The 20,749-nt window shown below is 39.3% G+C and overlaps 1 protein-coding gene across 1 annotated transcript in view; it reads right to left on the reverse strand.

Moving 5' to 3' along the window:
- ZFYVE9 (zinc finger FYVE-type containing 9) overlaps positions 1 to 20,749 on the reverse strand; it is a 185,705-nt gene that overhangs the window by 5,808 nt on the left and 159,148 nt on the right. Inside the window, exons 14-16 of the mRNA XM_055341934.1 lie at positions 7,839 to 7,989; positions 5,173 to 5,253; positions 1,969 to 2,131 (exon numbers count right to left, since the gene is read on the reverse strand). Coding sequence (XP_055197909.1) covers positions 1,969 to 2,131; positions 5,173 to 5,253; positions 7,839 to 7,989 — 395 coding nt within the window. The remainder of the gene's footprint in view (positions 1 to 1,968; positions 2,132 to 5,172; positions 5,254 to 7,838; positions 7,990 to 20,749) is intronic.

A 20,749-nucleotide genomic window follows, 5' to 3' on the forward strand; every position in this document is an offset into this window, starting at 1 on the left:
ACCTGCTGGTTATTAGTTACTGATATCTTACGGCATCAGATTTTCAGACTATCAGTTTTTTGGTCCTAATAACTATGTTCATTTCAACTATAGGAGAATATTAAACACAAATTGTTTTCGAAATTTAAATTTCCAACTTAGTATGGGAAGATAAAGGGTTATTTATAAAATAGGCAAATATACTCATTGATTTAGAAATTGCTTCTTTTTGTTCAATAACAAAAGTGTAAGAGGTTTTTTTTTTTTTTAATTTAAATCTGGCGTGCTGTGTTAGAAATGCCCTCTATCTGCCTTTGCTCCTGCTGCTCCCCCAGGCTGGATGCCTCCTGTGCCTCAACTATGTGGCAGACACCTACTCACATACCACATTCAGCTCCATCAGCGGCCACTTCTCTACGAAGGGCTTCCTAAGTACCGCCCTAGCATCCTTACCGGCCCCCTCTTTACTTTCGTATTTTCACTGTATCCTAGAGTTTTCTATGAGCATCTCCCATACTTTGATGCACTTATTTATAACGATCTTCAAAACCAGGCTGAACCACTTATCCAGCAGGGAGTTTGTACAATTCATTTTTGTATTTCCAAAGACCTACACATAGAATTATTGCCTGAAAGAAAAAGGGATGGACTGGACCAGAGAAAGCTTAATACAATGACGTAGGATATATTTGTTCAACCAATCAATCTTTTAAGTACCTACTAGGTACCAGAGTTTTAGGTGTTGGTGATACAGCAATAAAGAAACCAGACAAAAATCCCTACCCTTACAGAGTTCACATTCCAGGGCAATATAATAAGTAAAAATATATTTTTTATGTTAGAGAATTAAAAGTTCTCTTGAGAAATATAATGCAAGGAAGAGAGATAGGAAGTTGTGGGAGAGAAGAAAGGTGTATGGGAGGGTTATAATTTAGAGAGGTTGGCCAAGGAAGGCCTTACTGAGAAAATGACATTTTAGATAAAACCTTGAAGTCAGTGAAGGAGGAACTCATCTGGCAGTCTTAGCTACTGAGGGGCAGAGTACAAGGTGAAAGAACAGCAGGGGTAAATGTCTGAGGGGAGAAGTAGAGTCGATGTGCTCAGGGAAGAAGGCACGTGTTGCTTCCGTGAGGTGGGCGGGTGATGGGAGGCCATATAAGCTGAAAACCACTTTGCCTTTTACCCGAGAGATACTGAAAGCCAGTGGTGGGTTCTGAGCAGAGAAGTGACGCTGCTCTGGCTGCTGTATTAGCAACAGATTAGGTTGGGGGGCAAGAGGAGTTCAAGACTACAAACAAGCAAGCCAATTAAAAGGCGATTGCAATAATCCAGACCAAATGATGGTGGCCGGAGAGGTGGTGTGATAGATGTTGAAATAAAATCCAACAGAATATATAAAATACATACTATAAAATATAACAGTACCAGGATTCACCATTGTGATAGGTGTAGGGTATGAGAGGAAAACAAGTGTCAAAGATGACGCCAAAGGTTTGGCTTGAGTCCGCAGAGTAGAGCTGCCATATACTGGGAAAGAGTACAGGGCTTGAAGCCCAGGAGGGTGGTGTTAAGTCCTAGCCCTGCCACTTCCTGGCTCTGTGGAGTCATGGAGCCTTCAGGTGCTTGTTTACTCATCTATAATGTGGGAAAAACAACACTAGTTATTATCTCAAATGAAACAATGTTAGCAAAAGAGCTTTTTTTTTTACAAAACCATAAAAGGCTTAGGTTATTACTATTATCTCAATAACTTTAGAGGATTGTTTTGTTTCATCAACTCCTCTCCCCCTCCCTTCAAAAATATGCAGAGAAACTTCCTTCCTTCAGAAATTGAGCCAAGAAACTAGAAATTTAATATTTTATGTTATATACACTCAAAGCAGTTCTTTCTCTTTGGGCTTTCAGTAAAGTCATAAACACCAGTGTAGACAATACCCAGAGCCCAGCCCAGAACTACATGCCACAAGGGGGAAAGTCCACTGTATTTACCCCTTGTTGACGTTCTTGTCATCATCCACCCACTGGATGTAGATGTGCTCCTGCGGATCCTCCACGTCCGCCTTGCCACAGCTGATGGTGAAGTCCTTCATCTCTCGCAGCGCCTGCCTCAGGGCATCCATGTTCTCCGCTGTGATCTGGACCATAACGCCATCTGAGAATCAGCATCAAGATGATACAGATGGAAACAGTGCCAAGCCTGGGAGAGGGGCTAGAGCTTCTCCTAAGACTGCTCCAAGGGAAAGCTTACACATGGCCGCATCCCTCTTCTTCACAGAACTGTTTTCACTCTGTATTTAACTGCTCTAATCATATCTGTGTGTCTGTACCTCTGTCTCTCTCACCTTCCTACGACTGCTCAGTATACAGCAAATGCCCAGGAAATATTTGTTAAATATGTCACCGAATAAAAACAGCAGCGGTGGGAGAAGAGATGAATCCATTCATTGGCTAGTGATGAATAGGGCAAACCTACCACATGGTTCCACGAGCTACCGTGTAGCTAACACATGAGAACTCTACGTGGCCTCGTCAAAGGCAAACACTGAAATTCAGCATAAAGTTGTCACATATTAAGCAATTACTGACACAAAATTTTGTCAACTAAAATAATTTCTAGGGGATCCCTGGGTGGCTTAACAGTTTAGTGCCGGCTGTTGGCCCACAGCACAATCCTGGAGACCCGGGATCGAGTCCTGAGTCGGGCTCCCGCTATGGAGCCTGCTTCTCCCTCTTCCTGTGTCTCTGCCTCTTTCTCTCTCTTTCTCATGAATAAATAAATAAAATTTTAAAAATAAAATAATTTCTAAAAAGCTTCAATAAAGATTTCATAAACAGGCAGCCAACTGCTCCACTGACACACAGTAAAATATAAGACCTAAAAAATTTTCAGTCCAAAGACACAGACCTAAGTTTTAAGCATATTACTTTGCATTTATAAGGATCTGTGTCACTTCAAATTACCATTTCCACAACATTTAAAGGGTATTTTTTTAATCATCTTGTCAAGACACAATTCCAAACGTAGTCAGTACTTGATCACTTAGGCATTAAATAGTCATTTAAGACCAATGACTATTTAAGTCCTAGATTTCTTAACAATTTCTTTTTTTTTAAGATTTTATTTATTTTTTCTTGAGAGAGAGAGAGAGAGAGAGAGAGAGAGAGAGAGAGAGGCAGACACAGGCAGAGGGAGAAGCAGGCTCCCTGCAGGGAGCCCGACATGGGACTCGATCCCGGGTTTCCAGGATCAGGCCCTGAGCTGAAGGCAGACATTTAACCACTGAGCCACCCAGGTGTCCCTTAACAATTTAATAGCATGTTTCCACTTCGTAGTCAAAGTAGTGAGACTTAGTTGTAAAATATTAGTGTAGTTTGCTCTTCACTAGCTGTTTTATTAAGTTTACCAATAAAGGAGGTCAAAGGCAGTGTCTATTAACGTGTAAGATTGTCTATGTATTTCAGTTAACATACTGGACTCCAGCCTCAGGAAGGACTGCTTTCACACAGGCCACTGGAGTAAGCCACTGTGGAAATGAAAACCTGTTTCCACTATGTGCGGCAGATTGTACTTTCCAAAGGTCACAATATCTCCCATCTCACATCTCAGTATCTCCCACCTTAGTGCTTTCTCACAGCACTACCTTCCCATTTCCCCATTAAGAAGTGGTGTCTAGTTCCTCTCCTCCTGAACCTGGGCAGGCTTTTTTTTTTTTAAGATTTTATTTATTTATTCATGAGAGACACACAGAGAGGCAGAGACATAGTCAGAGGGAGAAGCAGGCTCCCTACAGGAGCCTGATGCAGGACTCGATCCCGGGACTCCAGGATCACGCCCTGGGCCAAAGGCAGACGCTCAGGCGCTGAGCCACCCAGGGATCCCCGAACCTGGGCAGGCTTATGACTACTTCCAACACTAGAGTATGGTGAAAGGGGCATCGTTTGACTTTCGAGACTGGGTCATAAGAAGCAACATGGCTTCTGCCCTTTGCTAGAACACGTGTGCCTGGATTAAGAAGTCCAGCTATCCCAAGGCTGCCAGGCCATGCTGAGGAGTCAAGATGTCAGTACTTCACTCACCACTCTGTCTTTAAATCATCCCACACCAGCCCCAGATGTGTGAGTGAATGAACCTTCAGATAATTCTAGCCTCCAGCTATCAAGTCATCCCAACTGAGGCCCAGGACATCACTGAGTAGAGTCAAGCCCTCCCCACACTACTTTGTCAAGATTCTTGACCCAGAGGAATCACTGAACCTGATAAAACAGTTGCTGTATAACCCACTAAGTTCTGGGTAAATTTGTTATGCAACAACAGTAACCAGATCAAAGCAACCAGATCAAAATATAGGAAGAATCAACCAACAAAGAAAATAAACAGTATGCTCATGAGCCTTTCATTAATTCTCATTTAATTAGTTTTGTTGGGATATGTGTTATGTCTAATCTAATTATAGCAACCAGCAGCAAATGCATCCCATTCTGTACCCCAAGTGATGACTGCAGCATTCTTGTGAGTTAAGACAAACTGAATTTGAGCCCAATGATATATACTGAACTCAAATTATGTCCTCTTGGATGCCCTACCCCAGAGCTCTGAAAGGCCATCTCTTAATTTTTATGTCACTGTCCCATGATTATCTGTATCACTTATTCCCTTCTTTGGAGAACTAAGCACTATATGTCATATGACAATATTAATTAGCTTACAATTATGCTTATTAATTATGCTACCGAATACATAATAGAAGTCAGAAGTCTACTGTAGAAGTGTCATGGTTTCACTTGACATCCTCTGCTTTTGAGTTTTTAACTTTTATTATTATTATTTTTTTTAAATTTTTATTTATTTATGATAGTCACACAGAGAGAGAGAGAGAGGCAGAGACATAGGCAGAGGGAGAAGCAGGCTCCATGCACCGGGAGCCCGACGTGGGACTCGATCCCGGGTCTCCAGGATCGCGCCCTGGGCCAAAGGCAGGTGCCAAACCGCTGCGCCACCCAGGGATCCCCTTAACTTTTATTATTATTATTATTTTTTTTATGTAAGCTCTATGCCCAACATGGGGCTTAAACTTAGGACTTGGAGATGAAGAGTCACATGCTCTACCAAATGAACCAGCCAGGCACTCCAACATCCTTTTTAGTTGTATGATTAGGACTGAATATACCTGCAGTAAACGACTTATTCTTTACCTTCCACAATACTGGACTTGGCAAGATATCCAGAAGAAGATTTCAGAGCGCCGCTGAACACAAAGAAACTGGCACCAGTCACTAAAATATAATATAAATAGTTTAGTGTAGACTCTGAGATATAAAGCCTAAGAACAATAATGAAATATTTGATAGTTGGTAACTCCAGCCATCATCAAACAAAAAACATCAACTCTATGTTACATAATATACAAGTAACCAATAATGCTTATGGTAGCTTTGGGAATGAACTTTTAAGATATACCCCTCATTTTGTTTTCCTCTCCCTCTAATCAAGAATTAAAGAATCTTTTTTTTTAATTTATTTATTCATGAGACACACACACACACACACACAGAGAGAGAGAGAGAGAGAGAGAGAGAGAGAGAGAGAGAGAGAGAGGGGCAGAGACACAGGCAGAGGGAGAAGCAGGCTCCATGCAGGGAGCCCAACATGGGACTCCATCCTGGGTCTCCAGGATCACATCCTGGGCTGAAGGCGGCATTAAACCACTGAGCCACCCGGGCTGCCCAAGAATTAAAGAATCTTACAAGCAAAGAAATCTTAGTGGTCAAGTCTAAGGTTTGGCAAACTACAACCTAATTGGCCTGTCCCCTGTTTTTTTTTTTTTTTTAATTTTATTTAATTTAATTTTTTTTCTGTCCTCTTTTTTTTTTTTTTGTCCTCTGTTTTTGTAAGTAAAATTTTATTGGAACACAGCCATGTCCACTCATTTGCATATTGTCTATGGCAGTTTGTGAAGTATGCCAGAGTTGAGTAACTGGCGACCAAAGACCACAGGCTTGCAATGCCTAAGATATTTATCATGTAGCCATTCATGGAAAAAGTCTGCTATACCCCGATCTAATACCTTTTTTTTTTTTTTTTTAGATAAAACATGTTTTGAAGATGGAGATGTGGCTGGCAACCACTTTTTTCACCGAATGCAGTTCTCTTAAAAAAATACCTATTCAAAAGACAAATATCTGTTACCATTATTTCTTCATAAAAGGACATTTAATCACATTTAACTCTAAGAAAATCTCACTATGCTCCTTCATATCTTTTTTTGTTTGTTTTTAAAATTTTGTCTTTTTTCAGTAATCTCCACACCCAACATGGGGCTTGAACTTACAACACAGAGATCGAGTCGAGTGCTCCACTGACTGAGCCAGGTAGGAGCTCCTGGGCTTCTCCGCATCTTATGCTGGACTAAGCTAATCCAATTTCCTGCCCAGTGGCCCTGCAATATCTCTAACAGGTGGACATCCAGGCTTTATCAAAGACTCCTAGTAACAAGGAACACAAAATGGCACAAGGCAGCCCGTTCTATTTCTTGGTAACTCTCAGTCTTACAAAATGTGCTCTCAAATTGAGTTCAGATCTAGATCCTTATAACTTTTACCCAATGGTGCTGGTTTGGGCCTTTTGTAACTACAGAGAATAAACTGAATCTTATTTCCATGTACTAGAAAACCTTAAAAATAGAAATAGCTATTTTTCACACTCTTCCAATCTATACTTTCCCAAATTAAGCATTTATACTTTATTTAAAACTTATTTATTTTATTCAAAACTTTTGACCTAGTTTCTAGATTTTTCATAGGCCCTGAATCATCTTCTGAAGAATCTCTAGTTTTATCAATGGATATCATCAATTACACTAATGATATCCAGAACTTAATTCAAATATTCTACGATGTGAGCTAATGGAGAGCATTGAGGACTTATCACCTACCGTATTTTAGATATCATACTGAATATACATACATGTGACAAAGACGTTTTATGCCATTACTAAATAACCGATTTAAAAAAAACATATTGAAGACAGTGACCTATGTCACTGTCAACGAGAGAAGTATTTCATAAAGCTTACTAAAGAAAGCTAGTTATGGGAGATATTCTGAGTAAAAAGAAGATTCACAGTCAAATAAATTTTGGAAGGTCCAGGCACTATCTTCCTTTTGGAAAATCACAATACAACTCAGCCTATTAAAGGATCTGAGGGTTCCTGTAGTAAAGAAATCTGTTTAAACTTGTTTAACCCAGGATTTCTCAGTTTAATGTATTAAGCAAGACTTTCACTTATCTATTTTTCAAAACCACAGAACCCAATTAGACACCTTAAGAAACGCCACTATAAGCAATGCTTCATAAATATCAATGTGCATTTGAACACAGGGACCATGTTAAAAAACAAATTCTAATTTAGCAGATCTGGAGTACAGACACTTCATTTCTAACAATCTCCTAAATGAAGAGGACATATTCTGAGTACCACTGAACCAAGAAGCCTTCTTTCAGAATGCAGGCAACCTATTAATTACCATTCTTTGGATATGATCATTCAACAAGCTTCAAATCTACCTAAGCATATTCTCACTAAGAGGTCTAGTCTCCTACCTTCAAATATCAATTCTGGCCCTGCCAATGTCCTGAGGCAGTATTTTCAAAATGTTCCCCTCAGTAGTAGAGATCCCATTTGCGACTCTGAGCCTGGCTACTTGGGGAGTCAATATCATCTTGGAGAATAAGCTTGGAAAGGTTAATTTCATCAAACTGTTTGTGGCCACCTAGCTAGAAAGTTTAGAGTTATGGGGCCGAGATATCCAACTTTCCAAGTCCAGCACAATTCTTACCGTTAACTAGCTCAAATACTCACCCTTTCTGGGTTGATTGTGAATACTGATAGCCTGGGTCTGATAGTTTCCGTCATCATTCTGTACACAGACAAGATGAGAGTCCGCCTTCTCATTGAAGCAGGCCCCTCCTGCCAGGACATGCTCATTGGACTTGTTCATGGCTTTCATCATCTGCGATCAAAGAAGAGGGTTATAACTTTCTTATTCTACCAAACATAAATGGCACTTTTTTTGGATCTGACACAAGACAACTCCTTTACCTCAAAACCAAAAAATAGTAACGAAAACACAGTGGAAAATAAGTCACCATTGGGAAAAAAAAAAAAAAACAACATATACAACAATTCTCTGTGTAGTTTATAGGTGATTGGTATTATAATAACCTAAGTAAGTACATGACATGTTTTGCATTCATCTTTTTGGTATTTTTTTGCTGCATGGAGCTCAATGAACATTAGTTTAGCTAATTACAGTAATTTCAACTAAACACTGGATTCTCTGAGGATATCTACACTGAAATTCTAAGTCAAAAGAATGACCTATATGTAAGTATATTTGCCTACTTTTCTCATATCCACACCAAGGAGGGTTTTCCGCTAGAAATATATAAACTCCACTGCTTCTTAGTTTTACTAACTGGTGCTTGAAATCATCAATAAAAACACTTACTAGTATGTTGCTTTGTTCTTTTTTTTTTTTCAAGTTTTTATTTAAATTCCAGTGAGTTAACATACAGTGTAAAATTAGTTTTGGAAATTAGTGATTCATCACTTACATACAACACCCAGTACTCATCACATCGAGTGTCCTCCTCACTACCCATCACCCATTTAACCCTTGCCTCCAGCCATCACCCCTTCAGCAACCCTCAGTTTCTTCTCTAAAGAGTCTGTTTTGTGGTTTATTCTTTTTTCCCCCTATATTCATCTGTTTCATTTCTTAAATTCCATATGAGTGAAATCATATGGTATTTGTCTTTCTCTGACTTACTTTGCTTAGCCTTATACTCTCTAGCTCCATCTATGTCCTTTCAAATGACAAATGTCCTTTCATTCTTTTTCACAGCTAAGTAATATTCCATCATGTATAATACCACTCTTCTTCACTCATCACTCAATGGACATCTGGGCTCTTTCCATAATTTGGCTATTGTAAATAACATTTCTATAAATGTAGGGGTGCATGTACACCATTGAGTTCATGTTTTTGTATTTCTTTGCGTCAATACCTAGTGATGTAATTGCTGGGTTGTAGGGCAGTCCTATTTTTAACTTTTTAAACATTTATTTGAGAGACAGAGAGCACTTATGCACGAGCATGGGAGCGGGAGAGGGGGAGAGAATCTCTAGCAGACTCCTTGATGAGCATGGAGCCCGACCCAAGGCTCAATTCCATGATCCTGAGATCATGGACACTTAACTGACTCACTACCCAGGCACTGCATCTATTTTTAACTTTTTGAGGCACTTCCAGACTGTTTTACACACTGGCTACACCAGTTCGCATTCCTACCAACTGTGCATGAAGGTTCCTTTGTCTCCCCATCTTCGCCAACGCTGTTGTTCCTTGTGTTGTTGACTTTGGCCATTCTAACAGGTGCAAGGTGGTATCTCATTGTAGTTTTGATTTGTATTCCCGATAGTAAGTGATGATGAACATTTTTTCATGTATTTGTTGGCCATCTGTACACTTGGAGAAATGTCTGTTCATGTCTTCTGCCCATCTTAATTGGATTATTTTCTCGGTGTTGAGTTTGAGAATTTCTTTATGTATTTTGGATCCTAACCTTTTATTGGAATAAGTCACTTGCATTTTCTCGATGTTGAGTTTGCGAATTTCTTTATGTATTTTGGATCCTAACCTTTTATTGGAATAAGTCACTTGCAAATATCTTCTCCCATTCCATTGGTTGCCTTTTAGTTTTGTTGATTGTTTCCCCTCACTGTGCAGAAGCTTTTTATTTGGATGTAGTCCCAAAAGTTTATTTTTGCTTTTGTTTCCCTTGTCTCAGGAGACATATCTAGAAAAAAGTTGCCCTTTGCCTATTTTTAAAATGGGATTGTCATTTGTTGTTGAGTTATATGAATTCTTTATACATTCTAGATATCAGACCCTTGTCAGATATGATTTGTAAATATTTTCTCCCATGTTGTATATTGTCTTTTTACTTTCTTGTTAATGTCTTTGAATACACAAAAGATTTTAATTTTATTAAGTCCAATCTGTTTTTTCTATTGTTACTTGTACTGTTGTATATTATCTAAGAATCCACTGCCAAATCCAAAGTCATGAAAAAGTACCCTTATATTTTTTTCAAAGAGCTCCATGGTTTTAGCTCTTATATTTAGGTTACTGATCCATTTTGAGTTACGTTTTATATATGGTGTGAAGTCGGGGTACACATTCTTTTACACGTGGAAATCCAGTTGTCCCAGCACCATTTACTGAAGGCTATTCTTTCACCATTAAATGATCTTGGCACTCCTGTCAAAATCAACAGGCCACAAATGTACAGATTTATTTCCAGTTTCTTGAGTCTATTCTATGCCAGTACCACACTATTTTTATTACTGTAGCCTTGCAGTAAGTTTCGAAATTGGGAAGGGTGACTCCAATTTTGTTCCTATACAAGATTATTTTGGCTTTGGAGGCCCTTGCAATTCCAAAAGAATTTGAACACTGGCTTTTTCTTTTCTGGAAAAAAAAAAAAAAACATTGGAATTTTGATAGAGCTTGCACTGGATCTGACATTTTAACAATACTAAGTCTTCCAATCCATGAACATGAGACGTCTTCCTATTTATTTAAGTTTTCTTCATTTCTTTCAGCAATGTTTTGTAGTTTTAGGAGTACTAGTCTTTTACCTTCTTGGTTAAGCTTATTCCTAGATGTTATACCAATACAATTCTAAGATATCCTCATTTCCTGGCTTTACTTTGTTATGTTTATAACTCTTGCAAAGTTTGTGTTTTAATAAATTACACCACCAGAGGCATCCAAATAACTGAATATTCCTCTCACACTGGTATTTATCTACCTCACGAATTCAAACAACTTCTATCAGTGTTTTCCAAAGATTACTTTTGAGTAAGTTTTCTGCAAACAGGATAAGTCAGTAGGAAGATTCCTATATAGCAAAGTCCATTGATAGACTAATTTAGGTTCTCATTTGCAATTTACATTTGTATCACATGAAAAAGCTGTTATAATCACATATAATAATTTTTTAAAGTAAACTCTATCTCCAACATTGGGTTCAAACTCACAACCCTGAGATTAAGTTGCATGTTCTACTGACTGAGCCAGCCAGGTGCTCCCACATAGCAATTTTAAAGGATGTTCTATCGTTTCTTCCAAATCATTAGGCTAAAGTGGTTTCTAACTTTGTCTAAGCAGATTAAGAAACATTCTCTTTTTTTTTAAAGATTTTATTTATTCATGAGAGAGAGAGAGAAAGAGAGAGAGAGAGAGAGACGGGAAGAGGGAGAAGCAGGCTCCATGCAGGGGGCCCGATGCTGGACTCGATCCCGGGACTCCAGGATCACGCCCTGAGCCGAAGGCAGGCGCTAAACCGCTGAGCACCCAGGCATCCCAAGAAACATTCTCAATTCAGACATTCTAAATAAGTTAGCTAGCCGCTAAATAATAATTTCCCCAGATGTCAATTTCAAGCCCCAATGAGATAAACAAACTTCATACTTCTTTATAAATGAATACTTTTACCTTCTTAAAATCATGTTCATTTATACCAAGTTTCCCAAATATTCCAAGGGCTTTGCTGACCATAAAATGAAATTACATTTGTCATATGATATACTCAATTTTCTAGTCACGCTATTCCTCTGCTCTATCAATTCAAACTCTGTAATATCTCCTGTATCTATCCCTAACTTCACTAGAATTCAAGATATAATTGTCTGTTTTTTGGACTAATAATAACCTTATAGCCTTATAGCTGGTTTTTCTGCAGTCAGTCTCTGTCAGTTCTGATCCATTCCATGATGTTTCCGTATTTACCAAAGCACAGCTCAGATCACGTCAATCTTTTCTACCCTGTTCTCTACTTGAAGTAATTAGCTTCCCATGCTCTTTTTTTTTTTAATTTTTATTTATTTATGATAGTCAGAGAGAGAGAGAGAGAGAGAGAGAGAGAGAGAGGCAGAGACACAGGCAGAGGGAGAAGCAGGCTCCATGCACCGGGAGCCCGATGTGGGATTTGATCCCGGGTCTCCAGGATCACGCCCTGGGCCAAAGGCAGGCGCCAAACCGCTGTGCCACCCAGGGATCCTGCTTCCCATGCTCTTAACCTCAAACCAGCTTTCCTGTCTTGCTTCCCTTCCTACCATATCTTTATTTGCAGGACTACTTCTTGATGTGCTACCATTTCCCATCTCTAAGCTTTTTAGCCTTCCTATTAATCCTTTGTATCCAAGCACCTGAAAAAGTTACTCCCCAAAATAAGGTCTAGTAAAAAAAAAAATACCAATTCTTGCAAGCAGCCTTAATCCCAAGACACCAATGCGAATGCTTCCTTCTTTAACTGCCATAGGACATTGTTTATATTTCTTATACTGCATCATCAACATTCAGCTTTGGATTAACAGCAAGGACTCAAGCCAGGCTGCTTGCATTTCCTAGCTTTGCTACTAAATTACTGTGTACCCTTGGACAAGTTACTTGATTTCTCTATGTCTTAGTTTCCTCCTCTGCAGAGGAGATAATAAAAGTATTTCATACAATTATGAGAATTAAATAAATATTTAATAAAGTGCTTAGAATAGCACCAAGAACATAGTAAGTACTGATGATGTGTTTGCAAATAAAATTTGTATGCTTGGGATCCCTGGGTGGCGCAGCGGTTTGGCGCCTGCCTTTGGCCCAGGGCGCGATCCTGGAGACCCGGGATCGAATCCCACGTCGGGCTTCCGGTGCATGGAGCCTGCTTCTCCCTCTGCCTGTGTCTCTGCCTCTCTCTATATATGTCTCTCATGCATAAATAAATAAAATATTTAAAAAAAATTTGTATGCTTGTCTCCTCCACTCTGCTTACAAAATTGTAAAGCAACCTAAAAAGCAGTAGCAAGTAATTCAACAAAGTACCTCTTATGAGATAATGGGATTCAGATCCTTCCTAAGAGCTCACGAATTAGTGGAAATGACATACTGATAAAAGGCAAGGAAACAACTGCTGGGACAACAGTATGTTCAGAATAGCTAACATCTATAAAGTGTCAAGCCTGAGCCAGGAACTGACCTAAATGTTACACAGGTCTTATCTCAGAAGACTATTTTAACATAGCAGGTGAAGCAGTACAGAAGCTTTATCTTCCTATGTTTCCCACCCACAGAGTCTAAACATCCATGATAATTGTTTAAAGCCAGTTAAAAGAATACAGTTCCAGGAATGATTGTGTTGGAGAAATAAGTGAGGAGTTATAACATCTAATCCATCTCTGAATTAACATGCCACGTCCTTTCATTTCCTCTCTGAGATCTCATGTTAAAAATGACAGTTTACTTAACCTTCTGATTTAAAGTGGAAAGAATTATACCTACAAGAGAAGTTTATGCACAGCCCCGAGAAACAGCTACAATATCTATATAATGTGTAAGGCTTGGCACAGGGCTTGGCTTATGACAGGTGCTCAATAAATATTTGCTAAATATACTAATTAGTAAACCATATAAATAGGGATAGATTTGGAGGGTTTATCTGATTTATTAAGTTAAACTGAGAGAAAATGTGGTTAGTATGATTTTAAAAATTTGTTTTGTTCACATACAACTGCAGTGTCACATAGACTAGATACCTAATAAAGTTTTAATGATTTAATTCTATAAACGTTTATTCAGAGGCTGACAATGAATTTAAGTAGAAAGACACTGCAGAGACAGTGGAAAATTTAAGAAAGCACTTCATCAGAGATACAAGGAAGAATGAAAGACAGACTCTGCCTTCAGGGGATTCCAAATTCAAAGCAGAAAGGGTTTCCTACTCATCTGCTATACAAGTTACATGAGTAAAGAAAGCTAGGAAAACAAAGGAAAGAAGAGTGATACTGTCTGGGGGATGGAGAATGCTAGGTAAAATATTCGAATTGGCTATGAAATCAAGTATAAAGGAAGAACACTCTGGATAAGGGGAAAGTGCTGAGTGAAAGAACAGGAATAGACCTGAGAAAAGAACACGGAGTTGAGTAATTATCGAACAGAGGGAATATCCTTTCCTGGAGATATTCTAGAACAATATAAATATCCTTCCCATTACCTGGAGCTCATCTGTGTCCAGAAGCTACCAACCCACATTCAAGTCTTATGGGTCTACATATCACCAACTATGAACCTTTGAACCTCCTCTCATTCATTCAGCAAAAACTTATTGAGCATCTCATCTGCACTGTGTTTGTTCAGTAGGAAGTTGGGTTTGTTCAGCAAGGAACAAATTCCTTCTATCAAAGAACTTACATTCTCATGTGTGCAGGAGGGAACAAAAACAATAAGTGAAATAAGTAAAGTACATGACATGTTAGACATTGATAAATGCTCTACAGAAAAGCATGCATGCAGGACCAGAAGTACTGGTGGGTACCATTTCAAATAGCCCAGTCAAGGAATGTCTTACTGAAAAGTGAGGAAAAAGTCATGGGAATATATAAGGAAGGACCTTATAGGCATTTAAAACAGCTGGTACCATGGCCCTGGGGCAGTTTCAAGGAACATTAAGGACAGTGTGGCTGAAGCTGAATGACAGGAAAAAAAAAAAAGAGGTATAAGAAATTAGGTTAGAGAGGTAATGGGCTAAGGAGTACAAATGTGTAGAGGATTTCAGTTTTTATTCTGACTGAGATGAAAATCTTTGGAGGGTTCTGAGTAGAGGAGTGACATGATCTAACTTAGTTTTAACAGGGCTGTTGTACTGAGAACAGACTCATGGGGGAATGGGTACCAACAGGAAGACCAGCTAGGAGGCTCCTGCACAAACCTGGAGGAGAGATGACAACTTAGACCCAAACTGGTCTAAAGATTGAGACATGCTTGGATTCTAGATGCTTCTGGAAGGCAGAGCTGGCAGGATTTCCAGGCAGATTAAACATGGGATGGGGAAGAAAGAGGATTCAAAGATGACTCCATAGTTTGGGGCCTACTAAGTGAAAGGATGGTCATGCCTCCAATTCAGGTAAGGCTGCAAGTTTTAAGGGAAGATCAGGAGGTCAGAATTAAACCAGCTAAGCTTGAGGTGCCTACCCAAGTAGAGATACCAGCAAGGCAGCAAGATACTCAAGTTTACAAAATGGAGGAGAGATTCTGGCTGGAGGAAGACATCAGCATAGACACAGTATTTAAGGCCAGAGGATTGGACAGATCACCACGGAAATGGATAGGGAAATAAAACTTAGAAAGACGGAGCCCTTGCGTTTTCTAAAATGTGTGAGAAATAGGGTCAGAAATGAGTATACGGAGATAGAAATTAAACTGTGGGAGATGAGAGACACCCTAGGGGTCTCTTACTTCTTGTGATGCTTGAACATAGTGAGATTAGAGCTGGTGGCCTCGGGGCCAAAAGTGGCAGCAGAGCTGGGAGTGCTGAGAGACAGGGACAACTAGGGGCTTGGCTAGCAGCAGAGTGTCCAGAAGCCACCGACCCTCCTAGTAGCGGGCGTGCAGAGAATGGAGGAGGGTCTTATTCGAGCAGACAGAGCTCAGCAGTGACCTCCTGCTGCAGTAAGTGGAGGTACAGCAGCCAAGGTTCCCTCTTGGGAGTCCTTTTAATGTGTGGTTAAATAGTGTCTTCTACATTTAATACTAGCAACAGTGATGTCACTAAGTCAATGGAACTTTACCTCCCTCCTCTGCACTACTCTCCAGCACACCTTCCACCACCTCCTTTCATTCTTTTTTCTTCTTAATTTCTTTTTCTGCTACTCCATTATTAGTGTACAGGAACGCAGATTTCTGGATATTGATTTTGTATCCTGTGACCTTACTGAATTAACTGATCAGTTCTAGGAGTCTTTTGGTGAAGTCTTTTGGGTATTCTATATATAGGATTCATGTCATCAGCAATTAAGGCAAGTTTTACTTCTTCCTTACCAATCTGAATGTCTTTTATTTCTTTTTCTTCTCTGATTCCTCTGGCTAGGACTTCCAGTACTATGTTGAATAAAAGTGGTATGAGTGGACTTCCTTCTCTTATTCCTGATCTTGGGGAAAAAGCTCTCAGTTTGTCACCATTGAGAATGATGTTAACTGTGGGTTTTTCATATATGGCCTTTATTATATTGAGGTATGTTCCCTCTAAACCTACTTTGTTGAGGGTTTTTACCATGAGTGGATAATTTTACTTTGCCAAAAGCTTTTTCTGCATCTATTGAAGTGATCATATGGTTTCTATCCTTTCTCTTGTTGATATAATGCACACTGACTTGTGAATACTGAACCATTCTTGTATCCCAAGAATAAATCCCACTTGATTATGGTGAATAATTTTTTAATGTATTGTTAGATTTGCAACTCCTTTCATTCTTTTGAAAAGAGAACTATCAGCTCTTCTTCCCCTAAAAGAAAAGAAATGTATTCTTTGAAGGCCAGAAAATAAGATATTCCTGAAACAGATTTTAGGGCCATCTGTTCTTGCTAATGCTACAATGAACCTTTGAAATTATGCTTTTGTAAGTTCACATTTCTCTGAAGAATATGTGTAGCCTTGAATTAAAATAAACCCAAACTCCTATTTTAGTATACTAGAGTGGGAAGGAATCTCAAGAGGACATTGAGCCTAAGTTATACTAGTTAGGGAATTGTACAGCCACAGAATTTCACAGGCGCTTGCATTATATCACAACCAACAAAAATTTCTTTCTTTCTTTCTTTTTTTTTTTTTTAATGATAGTCATACAGAGAGAGAGAGAGAGAGAGAGAGGCAGAGACACAGGCAGAGGGAGAAGCAGGCTCCATGCACCGGGAGCCTGACGTGGGATTCGATCCCGGGTCTCCAGGATCGCGCCCTGGGCCAAAGGCAGGCGCCAAACCGCTGCGCCACCCAGGGATCCCCAACATAAATTTCTTTATTCCTTGGTATTGAGTAAAGGATTAACAAAACTTTGAGACTTGAGACTTTGATATTAGGTTAATTGTTTGGCTCTATTCTGGCAGTAACATCATAAGAGATTAAATGATTACTTTAAAAACTGAGTTTTTACAATTATATTTAAAATTGGCAAAATGTACAAAAACGTACAAAACTTTGATGTGTATATCCCCATAAAAACAGTACCTGAAATCACTGTCTACTCTGTTCCATTAATCTATACATAAATATATAGAGCAGGGCAGCCCCGGTGGCACAGCAGTTTAGCGCCGCCTGCAGCCTCGGGTGTGATCCTGGAGACCTGGGATCGAGTCCCACATCGGGCTCCCTGCATGGAGCCTGCTTCTCCCTCTGCTTGTGTCTCTGCCTCTCTCTCTGCAAAATAAAACCATCTTGATTATTGTACCTTTAAAATAAACCTTAACATTGGGTAGTATAAATCCTTGAAATATGTTCTTTTTTCAAAGTTGTTTTTTGGGGAATGCCTGGGCGGCTCCGCGGTTGAATGTCTGCCTTTGGCTCAGGGCGTGATCCTGGAGTCTGGGGATCGAGTCCCACATCGGGCTCCCTGCATGGAGCCTACTTCTCCCTCGGCCTATCTATCTCTCTGTGTCTGTTGTGAATAAATAAATAAAATCTTTAAAAAAGCAAAAACAAAAACAACCAAAGTTGTTTTGGGTAGGGGCACCTGCGTGGCTCAGCCAGTTAAGCATCTGCCTTCAGCTCAGGTCATGATCCCAGGGTCCTGGGATTGAGTCCTTCATCAGGCTCCCTGCTCAGCAGGGAGTCTGCTTCTCCTTCTTATTCTGACCATCTTCCCAGCATGTACACTCTCTCTCTCCAAATAAATAAATAAAATCTTTTTTTTTAAACTTGTTTTTGGCTATTCTATGTTCCTTGTATCTCCATATAAATTTTAGAATAAACACTTAAATTAAAAAAAAAATTCCTGCTGGCATTTTGATTGAGATTGTGTTGAATCTAAGGGTCAATCTGGGGAGAATGGACATCATAACAATACTGAATCTTCCAATCCATAAACATAGTATCTCTTTTCACTTATTTGGGTCTTCTTTAATTCCTTTTTCTTTTCTTCTAAAAAATATTTTTATCTATTTATTAATGAGAGACAGAGAGAGAGAGAGAGAGAGAAAGAGAGAGAGAGAGAGAGAGAGAGAGAGAGAGAGAGAGAGAGCCAGAGACACAGGCAGAGGGAGAAGCAGGCCCCATGCAGGGAGCCCTTGGTGGGACTCGATCCCAGGTCCCCGGATCATGCCCTGGACTGACGGTGGTGCTAAACCGCTGAGTCACCCGGGCTGCCCTTTTTTTTTCCCTTTTTTTTAAAGATTTTCTTTCTTTCAGAGTGAGAGACAGCATGAGCAGGAGAGGAAGGGAGAGGTAGAAAGGGTCAAAGCAGACTCTGCACTGAGTGCAGAGCCCACTGTGGGGATCAATCTCATGACTGCAAGATCATGACTTGAACTGAAACCAAGAGTCGGATGCTTAACCAGCTGAGTCACTCAGGCACCCATAGGTCTTCTTTCATTTCTCTTAGCAGTGTTTTTTTAGCTTTCAGTGTATAGGTATTACAGATCTGTCAAATTTATCCCTAAGTATGTAATTTTTTATGCTATTTACTGTCTTCAAATTCCAATTTCTTTTTTTTTTTTAAGATTTATTTATTTTAGGGGATCCCTGGGTGGCTCAGTGGTTTAGCTCCTGCCTTCGGCCCAGGGTGTGATCCTGGAGTCCCGGGATCGAGTCCCACGTCGGGCTCCTGGCATGGAGCCTGCTTCTCCTTCTGCCTGTGTATCTGCCTCTCTCCCTCTCTCTGTGTATCTCATGAATAAAGAAATAAAATCTTTAAAAAAAAAAAGATTTATTTTAGAAAGAGAGAAAGTGGGTGGAAGGGAAAGGGTAGAGGGAGAAGGAGAGAAGTAGACTCCTCACTGAGTTCAGAGCCCAACATAGGGCTCAATCTCAGGACCCATGAGATCATGATCTGAGCTGAAATCAAGTCAGATGCTTAGGTGACTGAGCCACCTAGCGGCCCCATAAATTCCAATTTCTGAATGTTTATTATTATATACAGAAATATGATTGATATTTACACAAGGATCTTGCTAGATCTTATTAGCTCTAGTAGCCATTTTGTAAGTTCCTTTAGATCTCCGACATAGTAAACAATCATGTTATCTGCGAATAAAGACAATCTTCTTTTTTCCAATCTATGTCATCTTATTTTGTCTTATTACATTGGCTAGAAGCCCCACTGAAATGTTGAATAGAAATAAGAGTAGACATCCTCTCCTTGCTCTTAATCTTAAAGTGGAAGCATTTAGTCTGTCACCATTTGATATATTAATTGCAGGTTTTTCACAGATGTGTTTATTAGGCTGCCAAGATACATTTACACATACACACACTTAGAATGGAAGTGGGGTTTTGTCAAATGCTTTTTCTCCATTATGTAATCCTCCTTTTTTTATCCTCTAATATTAATTAAGATTAGAGGATAAAAAGATTAATTTTAATTAAGATTAAATTTTAATTAAGATTAATTTTTGAATGTTAAATCAACTTAGCATTCTTGGAATAAACCCCACTTAGTCATGATGTACCTTATCATCTTGTGTTTTGCTGGACTTACTAAAAATGTGTTACATTTTATGCAACTATCTTCATGAGGGATCTTGGTCTGCAGTTTGCATTTCTTGCTATTTTTCTCCCCTGGTTTTGTTTTTTTGTTTTAAATTTTTTATTTATTTATGATAGTCACACACACACACACAGAGAGGCAGAGACATAGGCAGAGGGAGAAGCAGGCTCCATGCACTGGGAGCCTGATGTGGGATTTGATCCCGGGTCTCCAGGATCGTGCCCTGGGCCAAAGGCAGGCGCTAAATGGCTGCGCCACCCAGGGATCCCTCTCCCCTGGTTTTGTTATTAGTGTAATGCTGGCCTCACAGAATGAGATTCCCTCCTTATCTATTTTCTGAGTGTTTTTACAGAACTGGTATCATTTCTTCCTTTGTTGTTTAGCAAAGTCACAAGCGAAACTATCTGGACCTGTGTTTTGTTTTGTTTTTAAAGATTGAGACAGAAAGAAAGAGAGCATGAGTGGGGGCGGGGGTGGAATGCAGAGGGAAAGAGAAGCAGACTCCACGTTGGGCATGAAGCCCAATGTGGGGTTTGATCCCAGAACCCGAGATCATGATCTGAGCTGAAGTCAGACACAACCAACTGAGCACCCTGGCACCCTGGAACCTGTATTTTTCTTTGTAGGAAGGTTTGTAACAATAAATTCAATTCTTTCAATAGATACAGGGATATTCAGGTTATCTATTCTATTTCTTTTAAGTATGATACGAAAGTTTGACGTTCAAAGAATTCTTTTAAGTGTGATACGAAAGTTTGACGTTCAAAGAATTCTGTCCAAGTTGAACATTTACTGGCACAAATATATTCATAATATACTTTTGTTGTTTACTGTCCACAGGACTTGTAATAATATCCCCCTCTCTCATATCTCATAATGGTATTTTGTATTCTTGGCTATGAGTCTTAGGCTATCAGCCTAATCAGTCTGACTATAAGTCTGTCCATTTTATTGATCTCAAGCTTTTGGTTTCATTTTTCTTAATTTTTTTTGTCTTCTACTTTATGAATTGCTGGTTTTGTATTTATTATTTTCTTTCTTCCTTTACTTTGTGTTTTATTCTTCCTTTTCTAGTTTCCTATGATTCGAAATGTCTTCTTTTTCCCTACTATAAAAGTTTAATGCTACCAATTTCTCTCTAATCACTGTGTTAGCTACATCTCACAAATTTTGATATGCCATTT

This window comes from Nyctereutes procyonoides, unplaced genomic scaffold (assembly GCF_905146905.1).
Source record: "Nyctereutes procyonoides isolate TBG_1078 unplaced genomic scaffold, NYPRO_anot_genome, whole genome shotgun sequence".
Lineage (NCBI taxonomy): Eukaryota > Metazoa > Chordata > Mammalia > Carnivora > Canidae > Nyctereutes > Nyctereutes procyonoides.